The 23,995-nt window shown below is 42.6% G+C and overlaps 1 protein-coding gene across 6 annotated transcripts in view; it reads left to right on the top strand.

The window, feature by feature from the left end:
- Nucleotides 1-376: 376 nt before the first annotated feature.
- The window catches only part of LOC131257018 (uncharacterized), a 79,453-nt gene continuing 55,834 nt past the window's right edge, over nucleotides 377-23,995 (top strand). For 4 of the 6 annotated variants that reach the window (XR_009177050.1, XR_009177049.1, XM_058258178.1 and 1 more), the window contains exons 1-2: nucleotides 377-778; nucleotides 2,123-2,185. Coding sequence is in view for 4 of the 6 variants with exons in the window: in XM_058258178.1 (XP_058114161.1) it covers nucleotides 588-778; nucleotides 2,123-2,185 (254 nt within the window). In the remaining 2 variants the exon portion in view is untranslated. The remainder of the gene's footprint in view (nucleotides 779-2,122; nucleotides 2,186-23,995) is intronic. The other 2 variants (XM_058258180.1, XM_058258181.1) reach the window with 1 other exon arrangement.

Genomic DNA, 23,995 nt, shown 5'->3' on the forward strand with positions numbered 1-23,995 from the left:
GGTATTGGAAACGGGTGTAAACACGTGGCATGAAAGGTAATCAACACAAACCGTCCAATTCATGGGTCCAGTTTAGGTTTATCATGAACCAAACTCCTTTTTTGACTGTCCAGTGGCTGGATTCGTGTACACCTGTTGGACGGTTAAAAATGAAAAATATCCAGCGGTTATTTCCACAAACAAGTGTTAACGAATCAAAGGTCAGGACTCTTCAACTAATCTGATTTTGGAGTTTTTGACTTAGCCACAGCTGGTTTCACGAATACGTCGGTTAAATTTCAATCAATGTATGACACGTACGATTTCTGAGCGCCTGCATATCAAGAGTCATATGCTGCCAGAGTATCAATTGCCCATAGCTGAAAGCCTAAAACCCCCTCACTTCTTTTTTGGCGCCAGGCTCTCTCAAATGCCAGCAGCCTCACTCTCTCTCAAGACGAAAAGCCCCAAAAGCTCGCGAGATTTTCGTCTACTAGCTTCTCTGCCACTGCCAGCCTCTTCTCTCAGCAAAATCTCCTCATTTCTACTTCTCATATAATATCAATCAAAATCTCGCAATTTCTCGTTCCATCTCTCCACCAGAATCAATGGGAGAAGAAGCAGTAGAAGAAACCGATAACCCAAATCCCGACGCCGAAATCGCTGAAGCACCGGACGGCGGCGATGGATTCTCCTGGCCTCAGCTTCAATTTGACCTTGCTCCCCAAAGAATTTACCATTTCTGCCACCAGTTCAGAAACAGTTCCAACCCTAACAATTTCCAGAAGGGGGTGAAATGGTAATATTCCAGTCCTCTCATGTCTCAATTCTTGTATCTGACTATTGAGACGCGCTCTGCTACTACCTACTTCTACAAGTTATTCACACGAGTGTAAAAATCTACTCACATTCACCTATTCATACACCTGCTTTTGCAATATTGCATGTGTGGGGGCCATTGTATTGCGTGGATGCCATCCAACCTTGCATTAAGTGAGCCCCACTGTGATGATGAGATGGACGTGGATTGCCTGTGACACCGTGGGGCCCACCGTGATGCTCGTGAGAAATTCACCCCATACATCTGTTTTGCCAGCTCATGTTAGGACATGAGCCTGGAAATGAGGCATATCCAAAACTCAAGCGGGCTGCATGACAGGAAAAAGTGGGTAGGGAAATGCCTAATGTTGAAACTTCCCTGTGGTCCACCGTGATGTTTATATGCCATTCAAACAGTTCATAAGGTCATTCCTAATGGGACGAACTGAAAACACAAACACATTAGCCTGTTTCAAAACTTCTGTGGCCCCACCAATGTTTCAACGGTGGACATTAAATTCTCGCTGTTTCCTATCGCGCAACTCACATGAGTTTTGGATCAGCCTCATTTTTGGGCTCATGGCCTAACATGATCCAGCAAAATGGATGGACAGAGTGGATTTCTCAGAAATATCATGGTGGGCACTGCCTAGCTTCTGATTTCAGGAACTTCCCTCAATAGGGTGTCACAGGCAATCCATGTCCTGATGAGATGGCTTAAAAATCAGTCCTATCCAATCATTAGGAGGGCCACACCATAGAGAACAATGGACAACCACATAAAAGAACCCCCTCCAAATTCATGTGTTGGACAACACGATGGTTGCAATGGCCTGCTTTTTGGAGCGTCCAACTTTCATGGTTGGGTGACGTTGCTGGACAGGTTGGATTCAATACAAACACCACAGTGGGCCCCAACACTCAGCCCGGACTTGTAGAGGAATTGGCCTCCTGACTATTTGGGATTGTTGATATTTTGGATTGATAACTTGGTTGCCAATGGGCTGGGTTCAGGGTGGGGCTTAGGCCAAGCCCAATCTTATGGAGTCCAGTCCATGGCAGTTGTAATTGGACCTAGACTTGGGCATGAGCCGGGCCGTTTCTTCCTGACCATCCATTTATCAGATGGGTCCCAACCGTTGATATATTTTAGATCATATGATCAGAATGTATACCAGGCCCTGATCATATCCATACCTAAGCCTAAGCCTCAGTCCTATGGGCTCAACATGGCATGAAGCCCAGCTCCATGACACTTGGGCCCCTGATGGGCCTTTGTGCTGGTCCATCTCACTGACAACCATAATTGGTATTGCTGGTGCAGGTCTCCTGACGGTTCGTGTTTTCTTACGAACTCTGAGGATAACACTCTTCGTGTGTTTGAACTGTAAGCACATCAAAAGTCAGGAAATTTTGCGTTTTTTGGATCATATGTGATTTTGGCAGCGATGATGTGGTGCGGATTCTTCTGTATCTTTTTTATGGTGCATATCTATGTGGGGTCCAAATGCACTACCTTTGTCCGGAATGGACCATTGGGTTTGGGTGGTTTATTGTGGATTGCACATGGTCTGAAAATCACCCTAATTGGATGATCACAGGCATTAATAAAAGGACCTGCAAAGTGGATGGTAGCACCGATTTTGCAGCCGCCATCCATTTTTAATGCCCTAATCATATGGTTGTGATCATCCAGTCATGGTTATTTTCTGGTCTGGTGCAATCTCCAGAGTCCAAACTCCTCATGCCCAATGATCTTTGCCCATCTTAGATGGGCCCATTGGGCTCCCATGTTTTTTTTAAAAATAATTTTTTAAAGAACAATATGGTGGGAAGAATTTGTATTAGAAAATGTAAAATGTGAGGATATTGGAATGGACAAGGTGTTATTGAAAGAGGTATTATTTGATGGAGGAATTGTATGATACTTAATCTCATGATATTTATATTATCATTGGCGACTTGAGTTTGTTTCATTGTAACTTGGGTCCATTGTTAGCATATTCGGGTTGTTTATCTGATGGGCCCCTATGTAGTTGGATTGCGGCAAAAAAATCCTACCAATATGATAACCGTAAACCTTTAACCAATGAAGTACATGATGCAGGGCACATGATTTAATGCTAGCATGCAACGTGGAGATTATGAAATGTCCATAAAACAATTAACAAAAGATGCTAATCCACCAAGTAATTAAGAGTAAATAATAGGAAATAAAATCTGATTTAACCTAAATCACACGCCCGCATGCTAAAAAATCACATAAATCAATTAAATTTAGGCCCGATGGAAGGATAGAATTTCCAATTTAGCATAGGCATGTTTCACATTCAAGGGACAAATTTGTAGGTTTTATGATTAGGGTTAGGAAGGGGAAAATCTGGAATTTGAAAAATTAGGGTTCATGAGAATTGGGGATTTTGGAATTAGGGTTTTTTATTTTTTATTTATTTATTTATTTATAAATTTAGAAATAGGGAAAATAGGAAATTGAGGATTTAGGGTTTAGGGTAGGGTTATGGATAGGGCATCAGGGGGTTTTGACGGGGGAAGTAAGGAGAAATCAAATGATTGAGCGATTGTCCATACGGTTAGCCTAGGGACTCGTATATGTGGGTCGTTGGCTAGGGTTTTTGGGTCTTCAATAGTTGATTTTGGTTGGGGTTGAAGTTGAATGATGAAAAGTTGAAGAAAACGATAATTTGGATGGTTTTGGAAAGGTAGGGAAGAAGAGAGATAGAGTTTTTGGGAAAATACCTCTTTTGAATAGAAATGAAGAGAGAAAGAAGATGATAGATGGAAGTCTCACACCTCCGTTGAATGGGGAATGGAATCATACTACACACAAGCTCCAAATCACATGGAGTATTTTTTAAATCACATGAAAAAGAGAAAGCATAAAGCTTTTTAAAATTTTTTTTTTTCCCCAAAATAATGGCAGTAGGGCTTCACACACCCATCTTTCTCTTTTATAGTATAAGAAAAGACCTTTTACAAAAAGATGCCCTCAGATAAGATTCTCAACATAAAGACAATAAATTAAAAATTGTTCCTAACTCTCCAATCTCAACACAAATATAAGGTATACCAAAAATAACAAGTATGTAAACAATCTAAACAATTAAACTATTTCGTGGCCAATGGGGGTCTACGATCAAGATGTTTGATGATGATGATCCAACGGTCCGATCATCGTGTCCACCCAATCCAATGGTCCAATGTGTCCATCAAGCTCCTATATGTAGCCCACGTGCATCTTCCCAGTGTAAGGTCTTCAAAGATGCACATGGGGTCTTCAACGTGGCTAGGAATGTGAATTGGGCCAAGTGGGCCCCATGTAATGGTCGTCTAGTCATAAGGAGACTGGCTCAACGCTCCTCCTCTAGGATGGTGTGTGAAAGTCCTCATCAGTACAACTACAAGTAAATCATAGGTGAAAAATAAGAAGAAAAAAGAAAAGAAAAGAAAACGTTGAACCTCTACATTTGTCGAAAAAGGTCAAAGATGGGTGGAAAGGGCGTAGGCTGAGGCATTAAAGGTGCAAAAGGATCGGGGACAGATGGCTATCATAGAGATGTAGGTGATTTGCAGCCCTCTTACATGTAAGGAGAGAGGAAACAATGATAGAGGTGTAGTAGGTTGGGATTTTCTTGCTGGAAGCAAACATGGGTAGATGAAGGAAGGTTTGTGGGGATTGGTTTGAGAGGGTGCTACATCAGAGAGGAGGAAGGAGATGCTCTTGCTCCAATAACGCAACCCAAGATCACTGGACGCACCTTGGAAGCTAGACCTTCCTTCGTGGCTTCTGGTAGGGAGAGAGAAATGGCAGAGGTGAGATGGCTGGCCTTGTTGTTGTCCTTGATGTTTTAAAGAGGGGTTGTGAGTGCACCTGGGTCAGCAAAAAGGAGCCAAAAGAAGCTTTAGTGGCAATAAACTTAAGTGAGGAGAGGGCCGTAGAAGGGGGAGATGATCCTCAGGAATTCTGTTGGGTTAGAAGAAATCTAAACAAGTTGAGCAGGCAGTTGGGGGCCGATGCTGAGGACAAGCAAAATTTTTGGGTTATTCTCACAAAGATGCCAAAAGGAACTGATCAAAGCTTGTGGTTTCTCTCGCGAGTTTGAATCCTAAAGGTTCAAAGAGCTTCAGGAGCTAAGATCATTGACCAACTACAAGGAAGGCAAAGGAAGGTGATGACATCATGAAGTGGGAGATCCTAGCAATCGCTTCCAGATGAATATTATTGTTAACGGTTGGGAATGGGCCTAAGGCCCACACGTTTCTTAGCAATTTTTTTTTTTTAATTATAGAGATAACTGCGAAATTCATTAAGAGCAAAGGAAGCAAAACAGAATAGAGAAGAGGACCCGCTGAGGTAGCAGACCACTCTACTAGCCAAAAAGGGAAAAATTACAAGAGGAAAGATTAACAACCTTGGAAGCCCATTCAAACGAGAGAAGATGCACCCTTGTAACTATTACTTCCACGGAGTTCGACATGTCACGAAAACATCTATTATTTCTTTCTTCCCAGATAGCCCACCAAACGGCTATAATAGACATTCTCTAAACCACATCAATCTCCTTTCCCAAAGCCACACCATGCCAGGCTGCAAGCAGATGGTTCGTAGAACGCGGAAAAGCCCAGGTAACCGAGAAGGAAGAAAGAAAAATTGACCAAACATGCTGGAAAAATGGGCAATGGATGAACAAATGATTGGTCGATTCTTCATTAGCCAGGCAACAAAGGCATATGTTTGGGATAATCATTCCCCTTTTCCTAAGGTTATCCACCGTAAGGACTTTCCTTCTCCCTACAAGCCAATCGAAAGCCGAAATCTTAGGAGGCACTTTGTACTTCCAAACTTTCGCTGTTGTAACCTCATCCAATCTTGCTGAAATTCTGCCTATGCACAAATAGAGGGACTTAACTGAGAAAAGACCCTTCTTATCCGGGCGCCAAATCAGCCTGTCTTCATGAATAGTATTGAGGTTCCCTTTGTCGATACGTTGAAGAAGGGCCACATAATCGTCTATTTCCTAGTCGTGGAGATTTCTTCTACAAGGGGGGTGCCAGATGACTTCATTACCATGCATCGAAAAACAATCTGCAACCAAAATGAGACGGTTGGGAGCCAGGCGATAGATGGAAGGGAAATCCTCCCTCAACGTCGAAGAGCTGACCCAAATGTCTTCCCAAAATCTGATCTTGTCACCTTTGCCAATAGAGTGGCCGATCCTGCTAGAAACTTCCTTGCCAGATCTCAGCACCCGTCTTCACAAAGACGAGGCTCTATAGGAAGAAGCTTCCTTGGACCACCTCCCATCAGCCGAGCGACCGTATTTGCTCTTGATGAGCTTGTTCCATAACGCCCCCTCTACAGTCTCGAGTCTCCATGATGGGGACATCTCACGCATACGCGCACGCACGCCGCCTCACCTACGCACGGAGTAGGAGGGCCCCACCATCGATCTGTCTCGATGATGACGTCCAGGGAGGGCCTCCTACCTAGAAGACGAAGTTTGGTTCAAAAGATTGGACCCGATAATCAAGAAAAGCCCATCATGGGATCTCATGATGTGGCCTACTCTTCGGATTGATTTCATATTTTAGGTTTTGCTTATTGTTATTATTTAGAACATTGTGAACGCTTTAGATTTCTCTGTTTGGTTTTTATTTTAGTTTACTTCATCGCCAAGTAATAAGTTGCGCACATGGTGCGAGTTTTGGGGTATAAGATTTTTTCTATAAATAGGCATCCCTTGTAGTTCTTTTGATTCATTGAAGTTAATAAAAAAAATCCCTACTTTATTTTTTTGCTCTCTTCGTGAGTTGTGGAAGAATTCAAAAGTGGGTGCGAAGCCCGCCCTTTTTGAAGGGCTAACTACGGTGGTGTAGAGCCACATCGATCCCGATTCACCCCCATCCTCCATCATCTTTTTTTTTTTCCATCTTCCCCCATCATCCGTACTTCGAATTCATCCTTTTGTTGCATCAGATTTCTTCATTACAGCAGGTTTCCAGATTTCGGCCCGTAGGCTAGCTGAAACTTCGGCGGAGCACCACGCACAAACCGTACATCGGATCGAGCTGAGATTTGGGGGTTTTGGAGACCATCCCTGACCGACCAGGGCTAAGGTGGCCTTTTTCTGAATAGTGGGCCCCACACACGTGCGGCCGGGATCCCACGCACATTCGTCTGGGCCATTGTTGCTGTCCACATGCGGGATCGTCTTTTAGCTCAGGTTTTTATCCTCTTTTATCCTCTCATAGCCGTTTTTTCATGAATCCTAGCCCTAGATTACGTTTTTTTCAAGTTATTTGTCAATTTTCTTACCCTAGGGTTCCCCGAATTGGAATTTTTGAATCCCTTGGATTAGGGACTGATTATTATGCATGCGTGGATGATTATTTCTTATCTTTGAGTATCATTTGGTGCATAATTTTATTGATCCAGTCCTATCATGTGTAGGCCTGGACCCGCATAGATTCCCCTTAATTGAATGTTGGGACTTTCATGTGGGATATGGAATTTGTGTAATTGTTTCTGAACTAACGTGATCTTAAGCAAATCTCGCATATCATATTTAATTTTCATGTCCTGCATCAAATTTGGTATCAGAGCCTAGGGTTCTTGTAGGGGAATTCACCACATATTTAGGCTTTAGTTGTTTGAGTCATTCATGCATCCAGTCCATCATATATAGCTGCTAGAAAATAATAGTCCCTAATATATATAGCTGAATTTTTGTAACGGTGTGTAGTCTCCTTCATATAGAGTCTCGTAGGGTCATTTAGTTTTTAGATGCATATAGTTGTCATAGAAAGTCCTTAGGTTGAGTTAGCCAGTGTATGCCCACACGTACGGGTCATGGTTTTGGCTTGCACCCTACACTAAACATGGAGCAACTGCTAGAGTCAATGAACAAGTTGTCCCAGCAAATCGAGTATTTGGGTAAGTGCTATGAACAATATATAGACCAACGCTTTGATCAATTTGATGCGCGCATTACCCAACTAAAGGCCTCCACCAGGACAAATCCCAGCATTGGGGTAGATGTCCAATCTCAGGCAGGTGGCCAGGAGGATAGACCAATGAATGGAGGTGGCCAAGGAATCAGTCATGGGCATGCACCCGTGCACCCACCCCAATGGGCATCAAGACCACTATTTTGAGTGGCACAACACGTATGACCTTGTGGCTAGAGAGAGTGCCCTAGAGGCTAGTATAGAGTTACCCACTGAGGCCATTTCGGTATTAGATGAGTTTCGTAATGTCTTTTTTGATGATCTGCCGGATGAGTCTCCCCCTAGGAGGGATGTAGAGCACACCAGAACATGGGACACCGTAATACCTACAGCCGAGTTTGCGTTTAATAGTTCCGTCGATAGGTCCACAGGTCTCAGTCCTTATGAAGTCGTTACTGGTTATAAACCTGAGAAACCTATTGATCTTGTCCCTATGTCACTGTCCCATAGGCTGTCAGAGCCTGCAGAGTCTTTTGTGCATCACATTCATTCATGGCATCAAGAAATCAGGCAGAAGATCACTACTAGTAATGAACATTACAAATTTTCTACAGACCAGCATAAATGTTTTAAAAAATTCAATGTAAGGGACTCTGTGATGGTTCGCATCAGGCCCGAGCGGGTATCCTTCGGGGGCCGTTCATAAGTTACACACGCGTAGTGCTGGACCCGTCAAAATTATAAAACGAAACGGTCTCAATGCGTATGTGGCAAATCTTTCACCCTCCATGGGAATTAGTTCCACATTCAATGTGGAGGATCTAGTCGCATTTCAAGGGGCCATTGATGCATTGTCTAGCCTTTCGCCTAACCATTTTGATTCATCAGACCTTTCCATTGATCCATGGCCCTCTCCCGACCCATTTTCCCAGCCTCTACCTCCTATACCTATCCGTCCCGACCCATCTTCCCAGTTACTACGTCCCATATCTACCCCTCCCGACCCATTTTTTCAACCTCTACCTCTCATACCTATCTGTCCCGACCCATTTTCCCAGCCTCTACCTCCCATACCTACCTGTCCCGACCCATCTTCTCGGCTTCTACGTCCTATACATACCCTTCCCGACCCATTTTCCCAGCCTCTACGTCCCATACCTACCCGTCCCGACCCATTTTCCCAGCCTCTACCTCTTATACGTACTCGTCCCAACCCATTTTCTCAGGCTCTCCCTCCCATACCTATTCTTCCTGACATTTCTTCTCAGTTACTTCCTCCTATATCTAACCTTCACACACCCAGAGAGGAAATAAAGGATATCCTGGACCATCATATAGTTTTAACGTCAGATGACAAGTTTTAGAAGTACCTGGTCAAGTGGAAGTCATGCCCAGCTTCAGACAGCACGTGGCTCACTGCGGGGGAGCTTCAGAGACTTGATTTTGACGTCCTGGAGTGGTTCAGGAGTTTTATTTCGCCAGTGGCGAAATCTTCGCAGTCGAAGAGAATTGATGGGGACATCTCGTGCATACGCGCATGCACGCCGTCTCACCTACGCACGTACGCACGGAGTAGGAGGGCCCCACCATCGATCTGTCTCGATGATGACGTCCAGGGATGGCTTCCTACCTAGAAGACGAAGTTTGATTCAAAAGATTGGGCTCGATAATCAAGAAAAGTCCATCATGGGATCTCATGATCGTGGCCCACTCGTTGGATTGATTTCATATTTTAGGTTTTGCTTATTGTTATTATTTAGAACATTGTGAACGCTTTAGATTTCTTTGTTTGGTTTTTATTTTAGTTTACTTCATCGCCAAGTAATAGGTTGCGCACATGGTGCGAGTTTTGGGGTATAGGATTTTCCCTATAAATAGGCACCCCTTGTTATTCTTTTGATTCATTGAAGTTAATAAAAAAAGTTCCTGCTTTATTTTTCTGTTCTCTTTTTGAGTTGTGGAAGAATTCAAAAGTGGGTGCGAAGCCCGCCCTTTTCGAAGGGCTAACTAGTGTGGTGCGAAGCCACATCGATCCCGATTCACCCTCATCCTTCATCATCTTTTTTTTCCATCTTCCCCCACCATCCGTACTTCGAATTTCGTCCTTTTGTTGCATCAGATTTCTTCATTACAGCAGGTTTCCAGATTTCGGCCCGCAGGCGAGCTGAAACTTCGGCGGAGCACCACGCACAAACCGTACATCTGATCGAGCTGAGATTTGGGGGTTTTGGAGACCATCCCTGATCGACCAGGGCCAAGGTGGCCTTTTTCTGAATAGTGGGCCCCACACACGTGCGGCCAGGATCACACGCATGTCTGTCTGGGCCATTGTTGCTGTCCACAAGCGGGATCGTCTTTTGGCTCAGGTTTTTATCCTCTCATAGCCGTTTTTTCATGAACCCTAGCCCTAGATTACGTTTTCCCTAAGTTATTTGCCAATTTTCTTACCCTAGGGTTCCCCGAATTGGAATTTCTGAATCCCTTGGATTAGGGACTGATTACTATGCATGCGTGGATGATTATTTCTTATTTTTGAGTATCGTTTGGTTCATAATTTTTATTGATTCAGCCCTATTATGTGTAGGCCTGGACCCGCATAGATTCCCCTTAATTGAATGTTTGGACTTTCATGTGGGATATGGAATTTGTGTAATTGTTTTTGAACTAAGGTGATCTTAAGCCTGAAATCTCGCATATCATATTTAATTTTCATGTCCTGCATCACTCCACCACCACTTGCCTAACAATGCACGATTCATCACTTTTAGATTTCTAACACCCGCTCCCCCTTCTTGATATTGCTGACACCTCTTTCCAATCAAGTAGATGGAATTTCTTCTTTCCCTCCATCCCATGTCAAAGAAAATCCTATCTCAGCTTTTCTAGGATCTCTATAATCTTAGCCGGGCATTTAAAAAGAGACATGAAATATAAGAGGAGATAAGAGAGAGCCGCTTTTATCAAGGTGAGACGCCCACCTAACGATAAGTATCTGCATTTCCACCTGGCTAAGTAGGATTCAAACCTTGTTATAACTTTGTCCCACAAGGCCGCCAGAGGCTTACCGACGCAAAGCGGGAGACCAACAAAAGTTGTCGGAAGAGTACCCGTGTCACAACCAAAAAAATCAGCAAACTCTTTAACTTCAGAGACATCCAAGTTAACCCCAATCATCCTAGATTTAGATAAATTCACTTTCAGACCTGAAACCGCTTCAAAACAACGGATGGAGGTGCGGAGATTGCTGACTTTCGAAACATCTGCCTCACAAAATAAAAGGGTATTGTCTGCAAATTGGATGTGGGAGATAGGGGAATCCATGCCTTTCACCTTAAACCCACCAATGATACCTTCAACCTGGCCTTTTCCTAGCATACTTGAGAGTGCCTCTCCCACAATCAAGAAGAGAAAGGGGGAGAGAGGGTCACCTTGCCGAAGACCCCTCGAGCTCTTGAAGAAACCTTTTGGGGACCCAATGAGGATAATCGAGAAATAGGCTGACCCAATTCATTCCTTAATCCAGGATATCCACTTCGACCCAAAACCCAACCTGTGAAGCATATACAAAAGAAACTGCAAATCGACCCGATCATAGGTCTTCTCTAAATCAAGCTTGCATAAAAGACCGTTCTTACCTGAAATATGACTAGAGTGGAGACATTCAGCCGCAATAAGGGCACTATCGATGATTTGTCTTCCTGGAATGAAAGCGCTTTGGTTATGAGATATAACTTTGTCTAGAACACCCTTCAGACGAGAAGCCAAGATTCTGGCCAGAATTTTATAGGGCCCTCCCCAGGAGGCTGATCGGCCTAAAGTCTTGCAGTGAAACCGCACCACGAGATTTAGGAATAAGCGCGATAAAAGTGGCCCCCAACGATCTAGACAGCTTACCATTATTGAAAAACTCCTTGAAGAAAGCCATCAGATCCTCCTTTAGAACCTCCCAAAAGTGTTGAAAAAAGGAAATCGGAAAGCCATCAGGCCCGGGGGCCTTATCACCCCCCAACGTCTGAACAACCCTCTTGACCTCTTCAACTGAAAACTCCAGCTCGAGGGACTCCGCTTCCAACTCGGAAATACGCTGAAGGAAAGAAGGTCAAGAGTCGGTTTGGCCCACCCTTCAGACTGAAGCAAATTAGAAAAGAAAGAAATGGCCTCCTCTTCGATTCTGTCTTTGTCTTCAATCCTTTCTCCACTGACCATCAGAGAAGAGATCTTATTTTGTCTAGCACGCGCACTAGCCAAATAGTGAAAAAACTTCGTATTTTTATCACCTTAATCCACTTACTTCTCGCTTTTTGCCTCCACGATATCTCATCTTTGCACACCCTTGCTGAATACTCCTGAATGAGCTTTGCATGTCTGGCCCTGTTAGAGCTATCAGCAACCATACTTTCGGACGCATTATCGATGGATTGGATCTCAAGCAGAATGGCCTCCGTTTCTTCCTTCTTGCTCTGAAGCTCCACTTTCTTCCACTCTTTGATCTTTTCCTTCAGCAAAATGAATTTCTTACTCAGTTTGTACCTGGCACAACCCTCAATCTTGAACCCCTTCCACCACTCGGAGATAAGCTGCGAAAAGCCCTTTATCTGTAACCAAGAAACGTCAAATCTGAATGGTTTTGGCCCCTAATTATCCTACTCCATAGAGAGAATAATAGGACTATGGTCTGACGTTGGGCGAGGTAGCGCCATTTGAGAAAAGAGGGGAAATTCTTCAGTCCACTCCCCTGACAGCAAAAATCTATCCAAGCACGCTAAGGAAGGGGCCTCCCTCTGGTTGGACCAGGTGAATCTAGACCCAATCAGAGGAGGGTCCACCAAGGCCTGAGACTCAATCCATCTGGAGAATGAATGCATTGTAGAAGAAACTCTGCCAGGCTTGGATTTCTCTTCAGCATATCTAGTGATGTTGAAGTCGACGCAGAAACAATAGGGTCCGTCAAAACTTTCCTTGACAGAGGTGAGTTCCTCCCAAAAGGCGGACCTATGCTCTTCATGGTTGGGGCCATTCACTGAACAAAATAGACAGGACAGATTTGAACCAACCTGTTTGAGAATAACCGAGACTGAAAAAATGCCAACCCAGCTACTCTCCAAAGACCATTGAGACGACTTCCAAGCCACCAGAACACCCCCCGAACTGCCAGAAGCATTTAACGACACCCATTTCGCATCAGATTCCTTCCAGAGAGAACCCATGAGATAGATGTTGAAGTCCTGAACTTTGGTTTCCTGAAGACAGATAATGTCGACTTTACTTCTACCAATATAATTCTTGATGAGGCTCCTCTTCTTCTTAGACCCCACCCCTCTGACATTCCAAGACAAGATTATCATCTAGGAAACCGACCTTCCCCGTCGCCCTCCTCCGGGCCTACCCAACGTAATCTCGGTGCAGCTGAAGGAGCTAGATAGGAGGCTCTGAAGTTCTCTATTTTTGCCTGACTTCGGAGTATGACTTTTAGGAGATTTGGAGCCTTTCAAGGGGCACCCTCGCATCTTGATACAGTGGAATAAAGCAATAAAATCCTCAAGGTGGTCTCCGAAAGAAAGCCCCAAGGATCTACCCATGCGGCCCAGAGCTTCCCTTATCCACCTCTTAGCTTGAATAGAGTCCGCTAGCTTCACCCTCTGCTCCTCCGAGAGCATTAATTTCTCAGCTACTGGAGTCGGGGATCCCATCCTGATCTGCAGGGGTTCAACTTCAATGATACCTGAAAGAGAGCTAACAGGCTGAGTCTGACATAGTCTCGGAATGAAGAGCCGAGCAAGGAGAGCTGCAGCTCAGCGTCTTGACGAGCTCTGAGCAGGAAGAGATAGTGCGATGATCCTCTATATTTCCACCCTCCATCGCTAGCAGTTGGTGAACCGAAAGGTCGGAATCGAAAAGAGCCATTCGTCGTGAAATCTTCTGCACCCTGGCGTTTAGGACAGATTTCTTCCAAAGGCTCTCTAAGACGAGTATCGACAGCTGAGAAGGAAGAGTCCAGACGCGTTGTTTCAGGACAACCAGAACGATCCGGATTTAAATCTGCCCTTAAAGGAAGGTTCAGATTCAACCGACACTGGTTCGGGACTTCCGAAGGAAAAGTCTCTTGCCTAGCAGCAGCCCCAGCCAAACAGATGGCAAGCCAAGCCTCCCGATGCGTTTCATCCGTCCTAACTATGGGAGAGAATGACATGTGGCTCCGACGCTTTGAGAGCGTGAGAAAAAGACGTGTCACGCGAGGGGGAGGGGGTCTTATCCGTTGTCCGAGTGAGCGAAGGACCCTCCGGGTAACACCACGTGTCGCTAGGAGGGAGAGAGGTGTTGACATCCCTGCCGATGTCGACATCCCTATCGGTGATGTCATGACGCCTGACCTGATGGACTTTCCCTGCCTCTGCCACGTAGCGCACTTCCTCTCTGCAATGGCGACAGCTGTCCTGATGATGAGACGAATTTACCCCGACGCACATTATCTTCGTGTACTGCTACGTCAGTATACCTGGGGAGTACCAAAAGCGTACTCCTTCCCTGGCTGGAACAGCAGCGGACGGCAGCTGAATCCGCTCTTTCGACCTCCAGAGGTCACCCCACCTTGGAATGGGGGAGCCTTTTGCCTCTAGTTGAACTGGGAGAAACACCTCTCTCTGATCCACCGAAACTTGGATAAAGAGCGGTAGTGGGTTCCCTTTCCTTCGGCGAATCCTAGCTCGAGGCACTCCCATCTCTTCCCCCGACGACGTTTTAGGATCCAGGTCGATGAGTTGCCTTAAACTTCCAAATGCTGACTTCAAAAAATCATCATACCAGAGCTCCAGAGGGATTGACCAGATCAGAATCCACACCTCTTCGAACCCAAACATCGAAAATTCTCCCCATCTTTGAATCGCAACAATTGGACCATCTTTGTGAAGAACTCTAGCCATGATTAGGAGATCCAGGTTGTATTATGGACTCATCCTTATCCATAGCTCATTGAAACCAATCGGGGTAATAGAATAGCAGGACGCCGGAGCTCTGACACTATGATCCAGCCATTGACGAACTTGGGGAAGGGAGGCACCTTCCCTAGTAAGGGCGACCACTGACTCCCGAAGAGCTGTTTTCGATTTCGCAAAATCTAACGGGTTAACGGAGATACCTGCAACATCGCTGTTCTTATCCTTTTGCTTTTGCACTGTCTCAACCCCTTCAATCCCCACACTGGAGTCGATACACGTCCTCCATTATCGAGCAATATCTCTTTGAAGGAGATGGAACCCTGCTGGAACGGAGGATTTGTGGCTGATCATAGGCTGAGAGTGGGGCGAAGTAGGCGGCAGGGGCCTTTTACCTGGCTTAAATCGAAGCTCAGGACCGAATCTCGCCCTTTGAACTCGCATTTTGACCCCCCCAAAACTCACTCCGTCTTACGATTTAACCGCCTTCCTCAGTTCCTCCTCCGAACTCATTCTTACCAAAGCAAAACCCCTATAAGCTCCATTCGCCTTATCTCTGGGCATCACAACATCCATTACTATACCCGCCCTTCCAAATACCCTTTCAAAGTTAAGAGGGAACCGCCCAGCCAGTGTTCGAAATATCGGTATTGCACAATATATCGCACCATTGGGATACAGATATGTATCAGTTATCGCACGGGATATGTCGTTTGTATCGCATAATTTATCGCACTTTTTGGGAAACATTGGGAAAATGTTTGAATTTTTCAATGAAACTTTAGGGATTATTAAAAATGACCTTAATACACACTTTTAAATCATAAAATCTCAAAAAAAGTACACATAATAGGTTTCCTTTGTATAGGGTCCTAAGTTATGCGCTGTCTGATTGAACTAAAACAACTATATTCAAATATGTTGCATAACATTTATAAATGCATCAAGACATGTATATCCACACCATCCATCTGTTTTGACACCTTAATTTACGTCACCATACCAAAAAAAAAAGCATATCCAATTATCAAGTGGACCATGCCATAGGAAACAATATTGATTGAAGGTCCTACCATTAAAACCTTCTTAGGGCTCACCTTAGTGTTTTCATAGTGTTTATTTACCATCCAATCTGTTATAGGTTCACATAATCTTGGATGAAAGGAAAAAACAAATATCAGATTGATCCAGAACTTTTGTGTCCCTTTAATAGTCAATCACAACTTTTTTCCTTTGGTATGGTCCACCTGATAATTAGATGTGCTTCGTTTTTTGGATAAGACACTAAAATGATTTGGAAAAATGGATGAACGACATGGATGCATAATACATACATTAAGGTGGGCCCAGCCGCACCGTCTTGGGTGAGTATTGGGTCTCACCTTATCTGCTCTCCTGTTCTTGACTTTGATATCTATACTTTTTGATAGGTATTGGCTCAAAAAATGAGGCAGATTGTGTGGGCTCTATGCACTGTATCCATGCCATCCATTCATTTTTTTGGATCATTTTAAAGCCTAAGAAAAAAATGAGGCAGATCTAGAGATCAAGTGGACCACATCAGAGGATGTACTTAATATGGTGGTACCCTGACTGTGGGGCCACCTCGATGTAATATGGTGTATATACACCATCAATTCACATTGGCATATTATTTTAGGAATAGGCCAAAAAATTAGGCAAATCCAAAAATGAGGTGGACCACACCACACGAAAAAGTGGTCACTGAATGGCCACCGTTAAAAGAAATTTAGGGGCTACAAAAGTTTTGGATCAAGCTAATATTTATGTTTTCCCTTCATCTAGGTCCGTAAGACCTTATGAACAGACTAGATGACAAATAAACGTCACAATGGGCCCTACGAAAGCTTCAACGGTGGATATCATTGCCACCACGACTTCTTGTCATGTGGTGCAGTTGAGCCTTATATTTAACTATATTTTAGCCTTATACCCTAAAATGACCTATCAAAATGGATGGATGGTGTGGATAAAACACATACATCATGGTGGGCCGTACGGAACCTTTGACAGGACCATCCGTTAATTCGCGCCTGACGCAGATTTCCTGCAAAAGGCTTTCGCAGGAAGTTCTTGCGCTTGGATGCTAGGTGGGGCCCACTATGATGTTTGTGAGAAATCCACCCTGTCCATCCATTTTACGAGTTCATTTTAGGAGATGCGACTGAAAATGAGGTGGATCCAAAACTCAAGTGGGCCACACGAGAGGGAAAACTGGGGAAAGAGTTTCCTACTGTTGAAACTTTCGTGGGATCCACCTTGATGTTTATATGTCATCCAAACCGCTTATGAGGTCATTCCCATTGGGATGAAGTGAAAACATAAAAACTTATCCTGATTCTAAACTTATGTGGCCAAAAAAATGTTTCAACGATGGTCACTGAATCCTTACTGTTTCCTCTTGTGCGGCCCACCTGAGTTTTGGATCCTCCTCATATTCGGTCGCATGTCCTAAAATGAGCTTGCAAAACAGATGGACGTGGCAGATTGCTCACAAACATCACAATGGGTCCCACCTATCATCCCAGCGCATGTACTTCATGCATGAATATCTTTCGCATGAAATCAACTTTCGATTGCGTGATAAAAAAAAGAGGCTCGGAAGCCCCATTTCAAAGCAGAGAGGGTTTCGGCCCCTAAAACCCTAATTTCTCTCCCAAATCTCTGGATTTCTCCGGATTTTTTTCTCATTATCTTTCGAAATCAATTCCTTACAAACTTCCGAAATCAATTCCCTACGAACAATGCACTTCGATTCGAATGGCCCACTAAATGCAGCTTCTAATCAGTGCAAACTCTTCTATAGGTACGGAAATCCACATGTTGAAAGTTTCCCTCTTTTTTTTTTTTTTTTTTTCGATTTTTTTGGATATTTACATACATTTTAAAAAAATTCTTGGTATCTTCCGACGGGTTTCGTATCGCCGGGTTGCGATACCGATAATATTGGCCGATAGTATCGATATTGCGAACACTGCACCTAGCTGGGTAGTCTTTGACAAACAGGGTAGGGTAGCTATCCACACTTCTTTTCTTCACCGGAGCTTTCGCTTTCGTACTTCTTTAGCAACTGTGATCCAATCTTCCTGAGAATCTTTACAGGACGAAGCTACCATGGTCCCTTGTCCTTTTCCTCTAGACACCCTAAGAGGATCTGGAACGTCGCCCATGGCGAGCGGCTCTGCCTCACCAGCTGTTACCATTACAGGACGAAGCGGAACCCATGATTTCAGACCGGTGCTGCTGCCGCAGGGATTTGGCAGATGTAGAGTTTGGATTCAAGAGAAAGAGCGATAGATTATCGAGCCTTCAAGGATTTGATTTGCAGAAGAATATAAACCCTAGAAAACGATTGTAGGGTTTGAATGATTTCAGAGTTTCTTTCGAAGATTTGGGAGGAAAGACAAACTCCGCTCTCCCTTTTCTTCAGAGAGGGGGGTGAACCGAAGTTGTTAGCGTTTTTAGTCTTGGGATATCATATGCTGGACATAAAGTTTATTGTATAAGGGCATATTTTTGGCATATTTGTATTTATTACTTTAATATAAGAGAAGAGGGGGTGGGGAAGTGCAACCCTAACCTATTCTTTTCTTCCTTCATCGTTTCTTCTCTCTTCTCTCTTCTTTTCTCTTTCTTTCTTCTCCTTTTCATCTCTATACCAATCTACATGGTATTAGAGCCTGGTTAGGAGTGGTTTGAGCCCCGCAATCTTCTCCGATCCACCTCCTAAGTTGTCAGATTTAACTTTGGGGATCTTTAAGAAATATAGGGGACTGATCAGGCCTTAAGGGAATAGTTTGTTCTTTTTTGTGTGTGTGTGTGTGTGTGTGTGTGTGTGTGTGTGTGTGTGTGCAGAAAATATTTTGTTTTCTGTGTTGTTCTTCAAATAAAAGGAAAACGCTCAACTAAAAAAAAAGGAGCATAGGCGCATTGATGGATAATGAAGGCTTGGCGATTTTTTATGAGGTGATGTTTAAAGTTGGTTCTTTTATGTTGGTTTCATTTTGTAGATGTAGTTTTTGGTTGAATATTCCTACTTCGAAAGTCGTATCCGATGTGGGAATGATTTTGACATGAATTAGAGTTATTCCGGGCCAGAAATTTCTGTGTTATGTGATTTTTTTTAGGTAGCGCTTGTAACATATGCTACATAGCATAGCGTAGCTAAAACTCTATGTAACATATGCAAGTAGTGTAACTCCCTAGTAGTGTAAGCTACAGGGCATGTAGTATATGCTGCAGAGCATGTAGCATAGTGCAGGTAGAGTATGCCACCTGAAATTTCCTTTATTATTATTATTTTTAAAATTTAGTTTTTCTTCTAATGCTAGCTCAACACCTATTTTTAAATGGTGGTGACTCATTCCCATCACACGTGGCACTACATTAAATCAATCTGGACCAACCAAATTGTGGTCGTTATTGTGGATAAAGCACTTAGATCAATCCACACCATCCAAATTGTGGTCCATATTGTGAATCTGTAATGTTTCAATAAAAAAAGAGGTCATACTTAGAGATGTCTAAAGGCAAAGAGATGGAAATTTTGCATGGAAATGTGGTTGATGATCTAGATTCACAGTTAAGAACTCATAGGAATTATGCATTTTGTAAATTTGATCATATTTTCTATTATTTTAATTAAAAAATATTAAGTATCTTGTAGCTTACGCTACACGCTATAGAGGGCCAAACACTACGCTATACACTATTTAAAATGTTGGATTTAAGACATGTAGTTGTGTGTGGATTTGGCATTTAAAATTAGTGTTCTTCATTGGTATTGAATTAAGTTTATTGTGGAATGTCTATGGAGCCCAAAAGTGTAGTTGGTGGTTTCTTGTCTCTTGGGGAAATGTAAGGGCCCTCCTTCAATGCATCAACAAGCTCTGTCAAGTTGAATGGGAAGAATTTTCTTCTATGAGCCAAGTCTATCAAAGGTCTTTCTCTTAGCCTTAAAAACATGATCAGTATTTACGGATCCTAAACCAGAGGAATTTGATCCTAAATACAGACAATGGATGCATGAGGATCCTAGATTCGATCTTCCTTATGGAATAGCATGGAGTCTGAAGTGAGCTCTAATCTGGTGGTCTTAAACATGACAAAAGATGTTTGGGATACTGTGAGGAGGATGTACTCGGAACAAAACATTTCTCATGTGTATCATTATATGAGGGGATCTTGTCTTTTCAAAAGGGGGATAAACCTCTTGGTGAATACTTCGCAAAATTGTCTGGAATGTAGAAAGAGTTCTCCATGTATCATCCTATTACGTCAGATGTCACCCAAATGAAGAAGTAGTGGGAAGATATGAAAGTAGCAAAACTTCTATCTGAACTGTTAAAAGAATACCAATTAGCAAATGGTCAGATTTTGGGAGGAGCTATTCTTTCAGTGGCAATGTTTTATGCAAAGCTTTAGAGAATCTCGTTGGCAAGTGAATTTGATAATTTTAATGTTAACGCATATGATAAAACTACATTGGCTTCTTCTAGTTATTTTAGTTCACATGGAGGCCGTGGTGGACGTATCGAGCATGTTGCTCTTTGTGGTGGAAGAGGCGGTAGATTCCTAGGGGGATGTCGAAATGGTTGTAGTGGTCAAGGAGATCGTATGTGTACTTGTTGTGGCTTGATAAATCATACTGTGGACTTTTGTTGGGATTTTAATGGAAAACCTCCAAGGACCAATAAAGCCCTTATGGTAGAGGATGCTTCTTCCAACGGTAGATCCACTATTCTTGGTTCGTCTAATCCTGGTGGTGATTAGATCCATGTTTCATTATCATGAGAGGAATATACGCGTTTTCTATCTTCTAATGGCTTTACATCCAATAACAATGCTACCTCCCACCTCTACAACTACTTTGGCCCAATCAAGTAAAACATGTCTTTTGTCATCTTTTACCTCCTCTTGGATCATTAGACTCTAGGGCATCTGGCTATATTTGTAGTCATCGTAATCTCTTTTCTTCTTTTGATTGTGTTTCGTCAAATACGTTAGTTACTTTAGCTGATGGTACATTGTTTGATGTTGTTGGAGTTGGTATTGCTCAGCCTAATATATCAGTCTTCGTGTCATTAGTTCTATATGCGCCCAAATTTCCATTTATCCTTGTATCTGTAAGTAAATTAACAAGATCCTTGAATTGTTCTGTGTCCTTCTTTCCTTCTTATTATGTGTTTCAAGACCTCAAGACGGGCAAGATGAGGTCCTGAAAGGAATGTTCTGTATTACTTGGAGAGAGTATTAGTAGCTGCGACATTGCTTCATATTCAACAATTTAGTGGCATCATCATTTGGGACATCCCTCTCTCCAGAATCTATAGATGCTCATCCCATCTCTTCCGAAGATGTCAAAGTTGGAGTGTGAAGCATACGAACTGAGTAAACGTCATAGAATTCATTTTTGTCTAAAATTGATTTAAGAAGTGATGTTCCATTTAAATTAGTTCATAGTGATGTGTGGGGACCGGCTTGAGTCCCAAGTTTGTTAGGTTTTAGATGCTTTATTATCTTTATCGATGATTACTATATGATGACTTGGTTAATCTAATGAAGCATAGGTTGGAAGTCTTTCATGTATTTCAATTTTTTTATTATGAAATAAAGAATCTGAAATTGTGCATGTTTAGGTTAAGATAATTCCTTGGAATTTGTTTATAAGGATTTTCAAATCTATTTACAAAGTCAATGCATTATCCATCCGACCTCTTGGCTGAATGCAAGAATAGACATTTGGTGAAAGTGACTCGAGCCCTTTTACTAGCAATGAATGTTCCACAAATCTTTCGAGGTGATGCAATTCTTACTGCATGTCATTTGATCAATAGGACGCCTTCATCAATTTTAGATTTTAAAAACCGTCCTCTATGTTGTTTACCGTTCAACCAACTTTTCGTGTTCATTCCAAAGTGTTTGGTTGTACTTGCTTTACTCATCCTATTTCCAACTTTGTCATTTTTACCCATCTGTCCACATATTATTGTGAGTTTGCCCTTACCTTGTCTGCTGTATCCATTCCAAAGTCGGTTTAGGAGGCATTGTCTAATGAAAATTGGAAATGAGCTATGGATGAAGAGATGAAAGCCATGTACTCCAATGATACTTGGAAGCTGATTGATCTTCCTTCAGGTAAGACTCCAGTTAAGTGTAGATAGGTGTCCACAATTAAATTCTTGTCAAATGGGTCAATTGATCGTTATAGAGCCAGGTTGGCTGGCTGCCAAGGGATATACTCAGATTTATATGGTAAATTATGTGGATACATTTTCTCGAATGGTTAAGCTTAATTCAATTCGGGTTGTTATATCACTCACTGCAAATCATAATTGGCCTCTCTTTTAACTGGATGTGAAGAATGCATTCCTACATGAAGACCCACATGAAGTAATTTTTATGGAGCAACCTCATGGGTATGTTGCTCAGGGGGAGTCATCTAAAGTATACAGGGTAAATAAGTCAATATATGGGTTGAAGCAATCACCACGGGCTTGGTTTGAGAAGTTCAGTAGTGTAGTTGTATTGTTCGGATTAAAAAGGAGTAAAGTAGATCACTCAGTCTTCTCAAAGCATTCAACCTCCGACTACATTCTTTTGGCTGTGTATGTTGGTGATATTATAGTGTTTGGTCATGACTTTGAGGGTATTAAAAGGTTGAAGGCATATCTTCAAACTTAGTTTCAAATCAAAGATCCTTGTCTTCGTTGATATTTTTTGGGCGTTGAAGTAGCAAGATCGGAAGTTAGAATAAATCTACGTTAGAGAAAATATACTTGTGAATGGATAAGAGAGACATGTATATTGGCGGTTGATACTCCAATTGACCCTTATCTCAAACTAGAAGCTGAAAAAAGAGAATTGTTAGAAGACCCCGGTATGTACTGAAGACTTGTTGTAGACTCATTTATTTGACCATCACCAGGCCTGATATTGCCTTTTTAGTTAGTGTGGTGAGTCAATTTATGCAAAGTCCGAGGACACCACACTTAGCAGCAGTTATGAGGATCTTCAGGTAGTTGAAATGTTCCCCCGAGAAGGGTATCCTATATGGAGCTTATGGTCATCTTCTGGCACCCGGTTATTCAAATGCAAATTATGCAAGATCGAGCCATGATAGAAGGTCGACTATGAGTTATTGCACCTTCCTAGGCAGTAATGTGCTTACTTGGAAGAGTAAGGAGCAAAACGTAGTTGCCGGATCAAGTGCTGAAGCTGAATACAAGTCAATGGCACATGCGACTTGTGAACTTATGTGGTTGAAATATCTTCTTGAAGAATTGGGTTTCGAAGTTTAAGTTCCAATGTCTTTACATCGCTACAATCAAGTTGCGATACATATTGCCAATAACTATGTTTTTCATGAGAGATCAAAACATATAGAAGTTGCTTGTCATTTCGTTCGAGACAATATCTCAGGGATAGATCCACACACCTTATATTTCATCTCGTAATAAAATCACAGATTTATTCACCAAGGCTCTTGGAAAATCTTAGTCTGACAAACTTGTTTCAAGCTATACATGTAAGACATCTAATGCTCCAGCTTGAGGGTGAGTGTTAACAGTTGGGTATGGGCCTATGACCCTCTTGCTTTTAGTTATGAGCTTACGGTCCACAAGTTTCTTTCTGTTTTTAGCCTTGGGATATGCTGGACATAAAGTTTATTTATAGGGGTATTTTTGTCATATTTGAAAAGGGAGTGGGGATGTGCAACCCTAACCTATTCTTTTCTTCCTTCATCTTTTCTTCACTCTTCCCTCTTCTTTTCTCTTTCTTTTCTTTTTCATCTCTATACCAATCTACAATTATATCGTGGGGGGTTGCTGATTGGCATGAAATCTCTTAAACTTTCCATGCCTTCCTTTTTAGGAACTAGAGCAATAGATGTCGCTTCTAACTCTTATGCTAAATAATCCTATTCAACAAATTCACTTATAAAGTTAAACAAATCCTGCTTAACCGGCTCTTAAAAGATTTGAAAGAAAGCTAATGGATAACCATCCGGCCCGGGTGCCTTATCTCTCCCCAACTTTGAAACTGCGTTGACCCTTCTATGGATTTTTCCGTTGAAGGAGAAAATGATGCAAAAGAAAGATTGTCAAGACTAGGTCTGTCCCATTGATTATTGTACGAGTATGAGTTTTATTGGTAATTATTTTGTTTATTTCGCATGCATTCCCTTTTTGCTCCGAACATATATGATTTCATGTTGCATCATTAGTACTAACTTTAGATGCATGAGGGTTAGATTATAATTCTAGGCCACAAAACCT

The sequence above is a fragment of the Magnolia sinica genome, chromosome 9 (assembly GCF_029962835.1).
Source record: "Magnolia sinica isolate HGM2019 chromosome 9, MsV1, whole genome shotgun sequence".
NCBI lineage: Eukaryota > Viridiplantae > Streptophyta > Magnoliopsida > Magnoliales > Magnoliaceae > Magnolia > Magnolia sinica.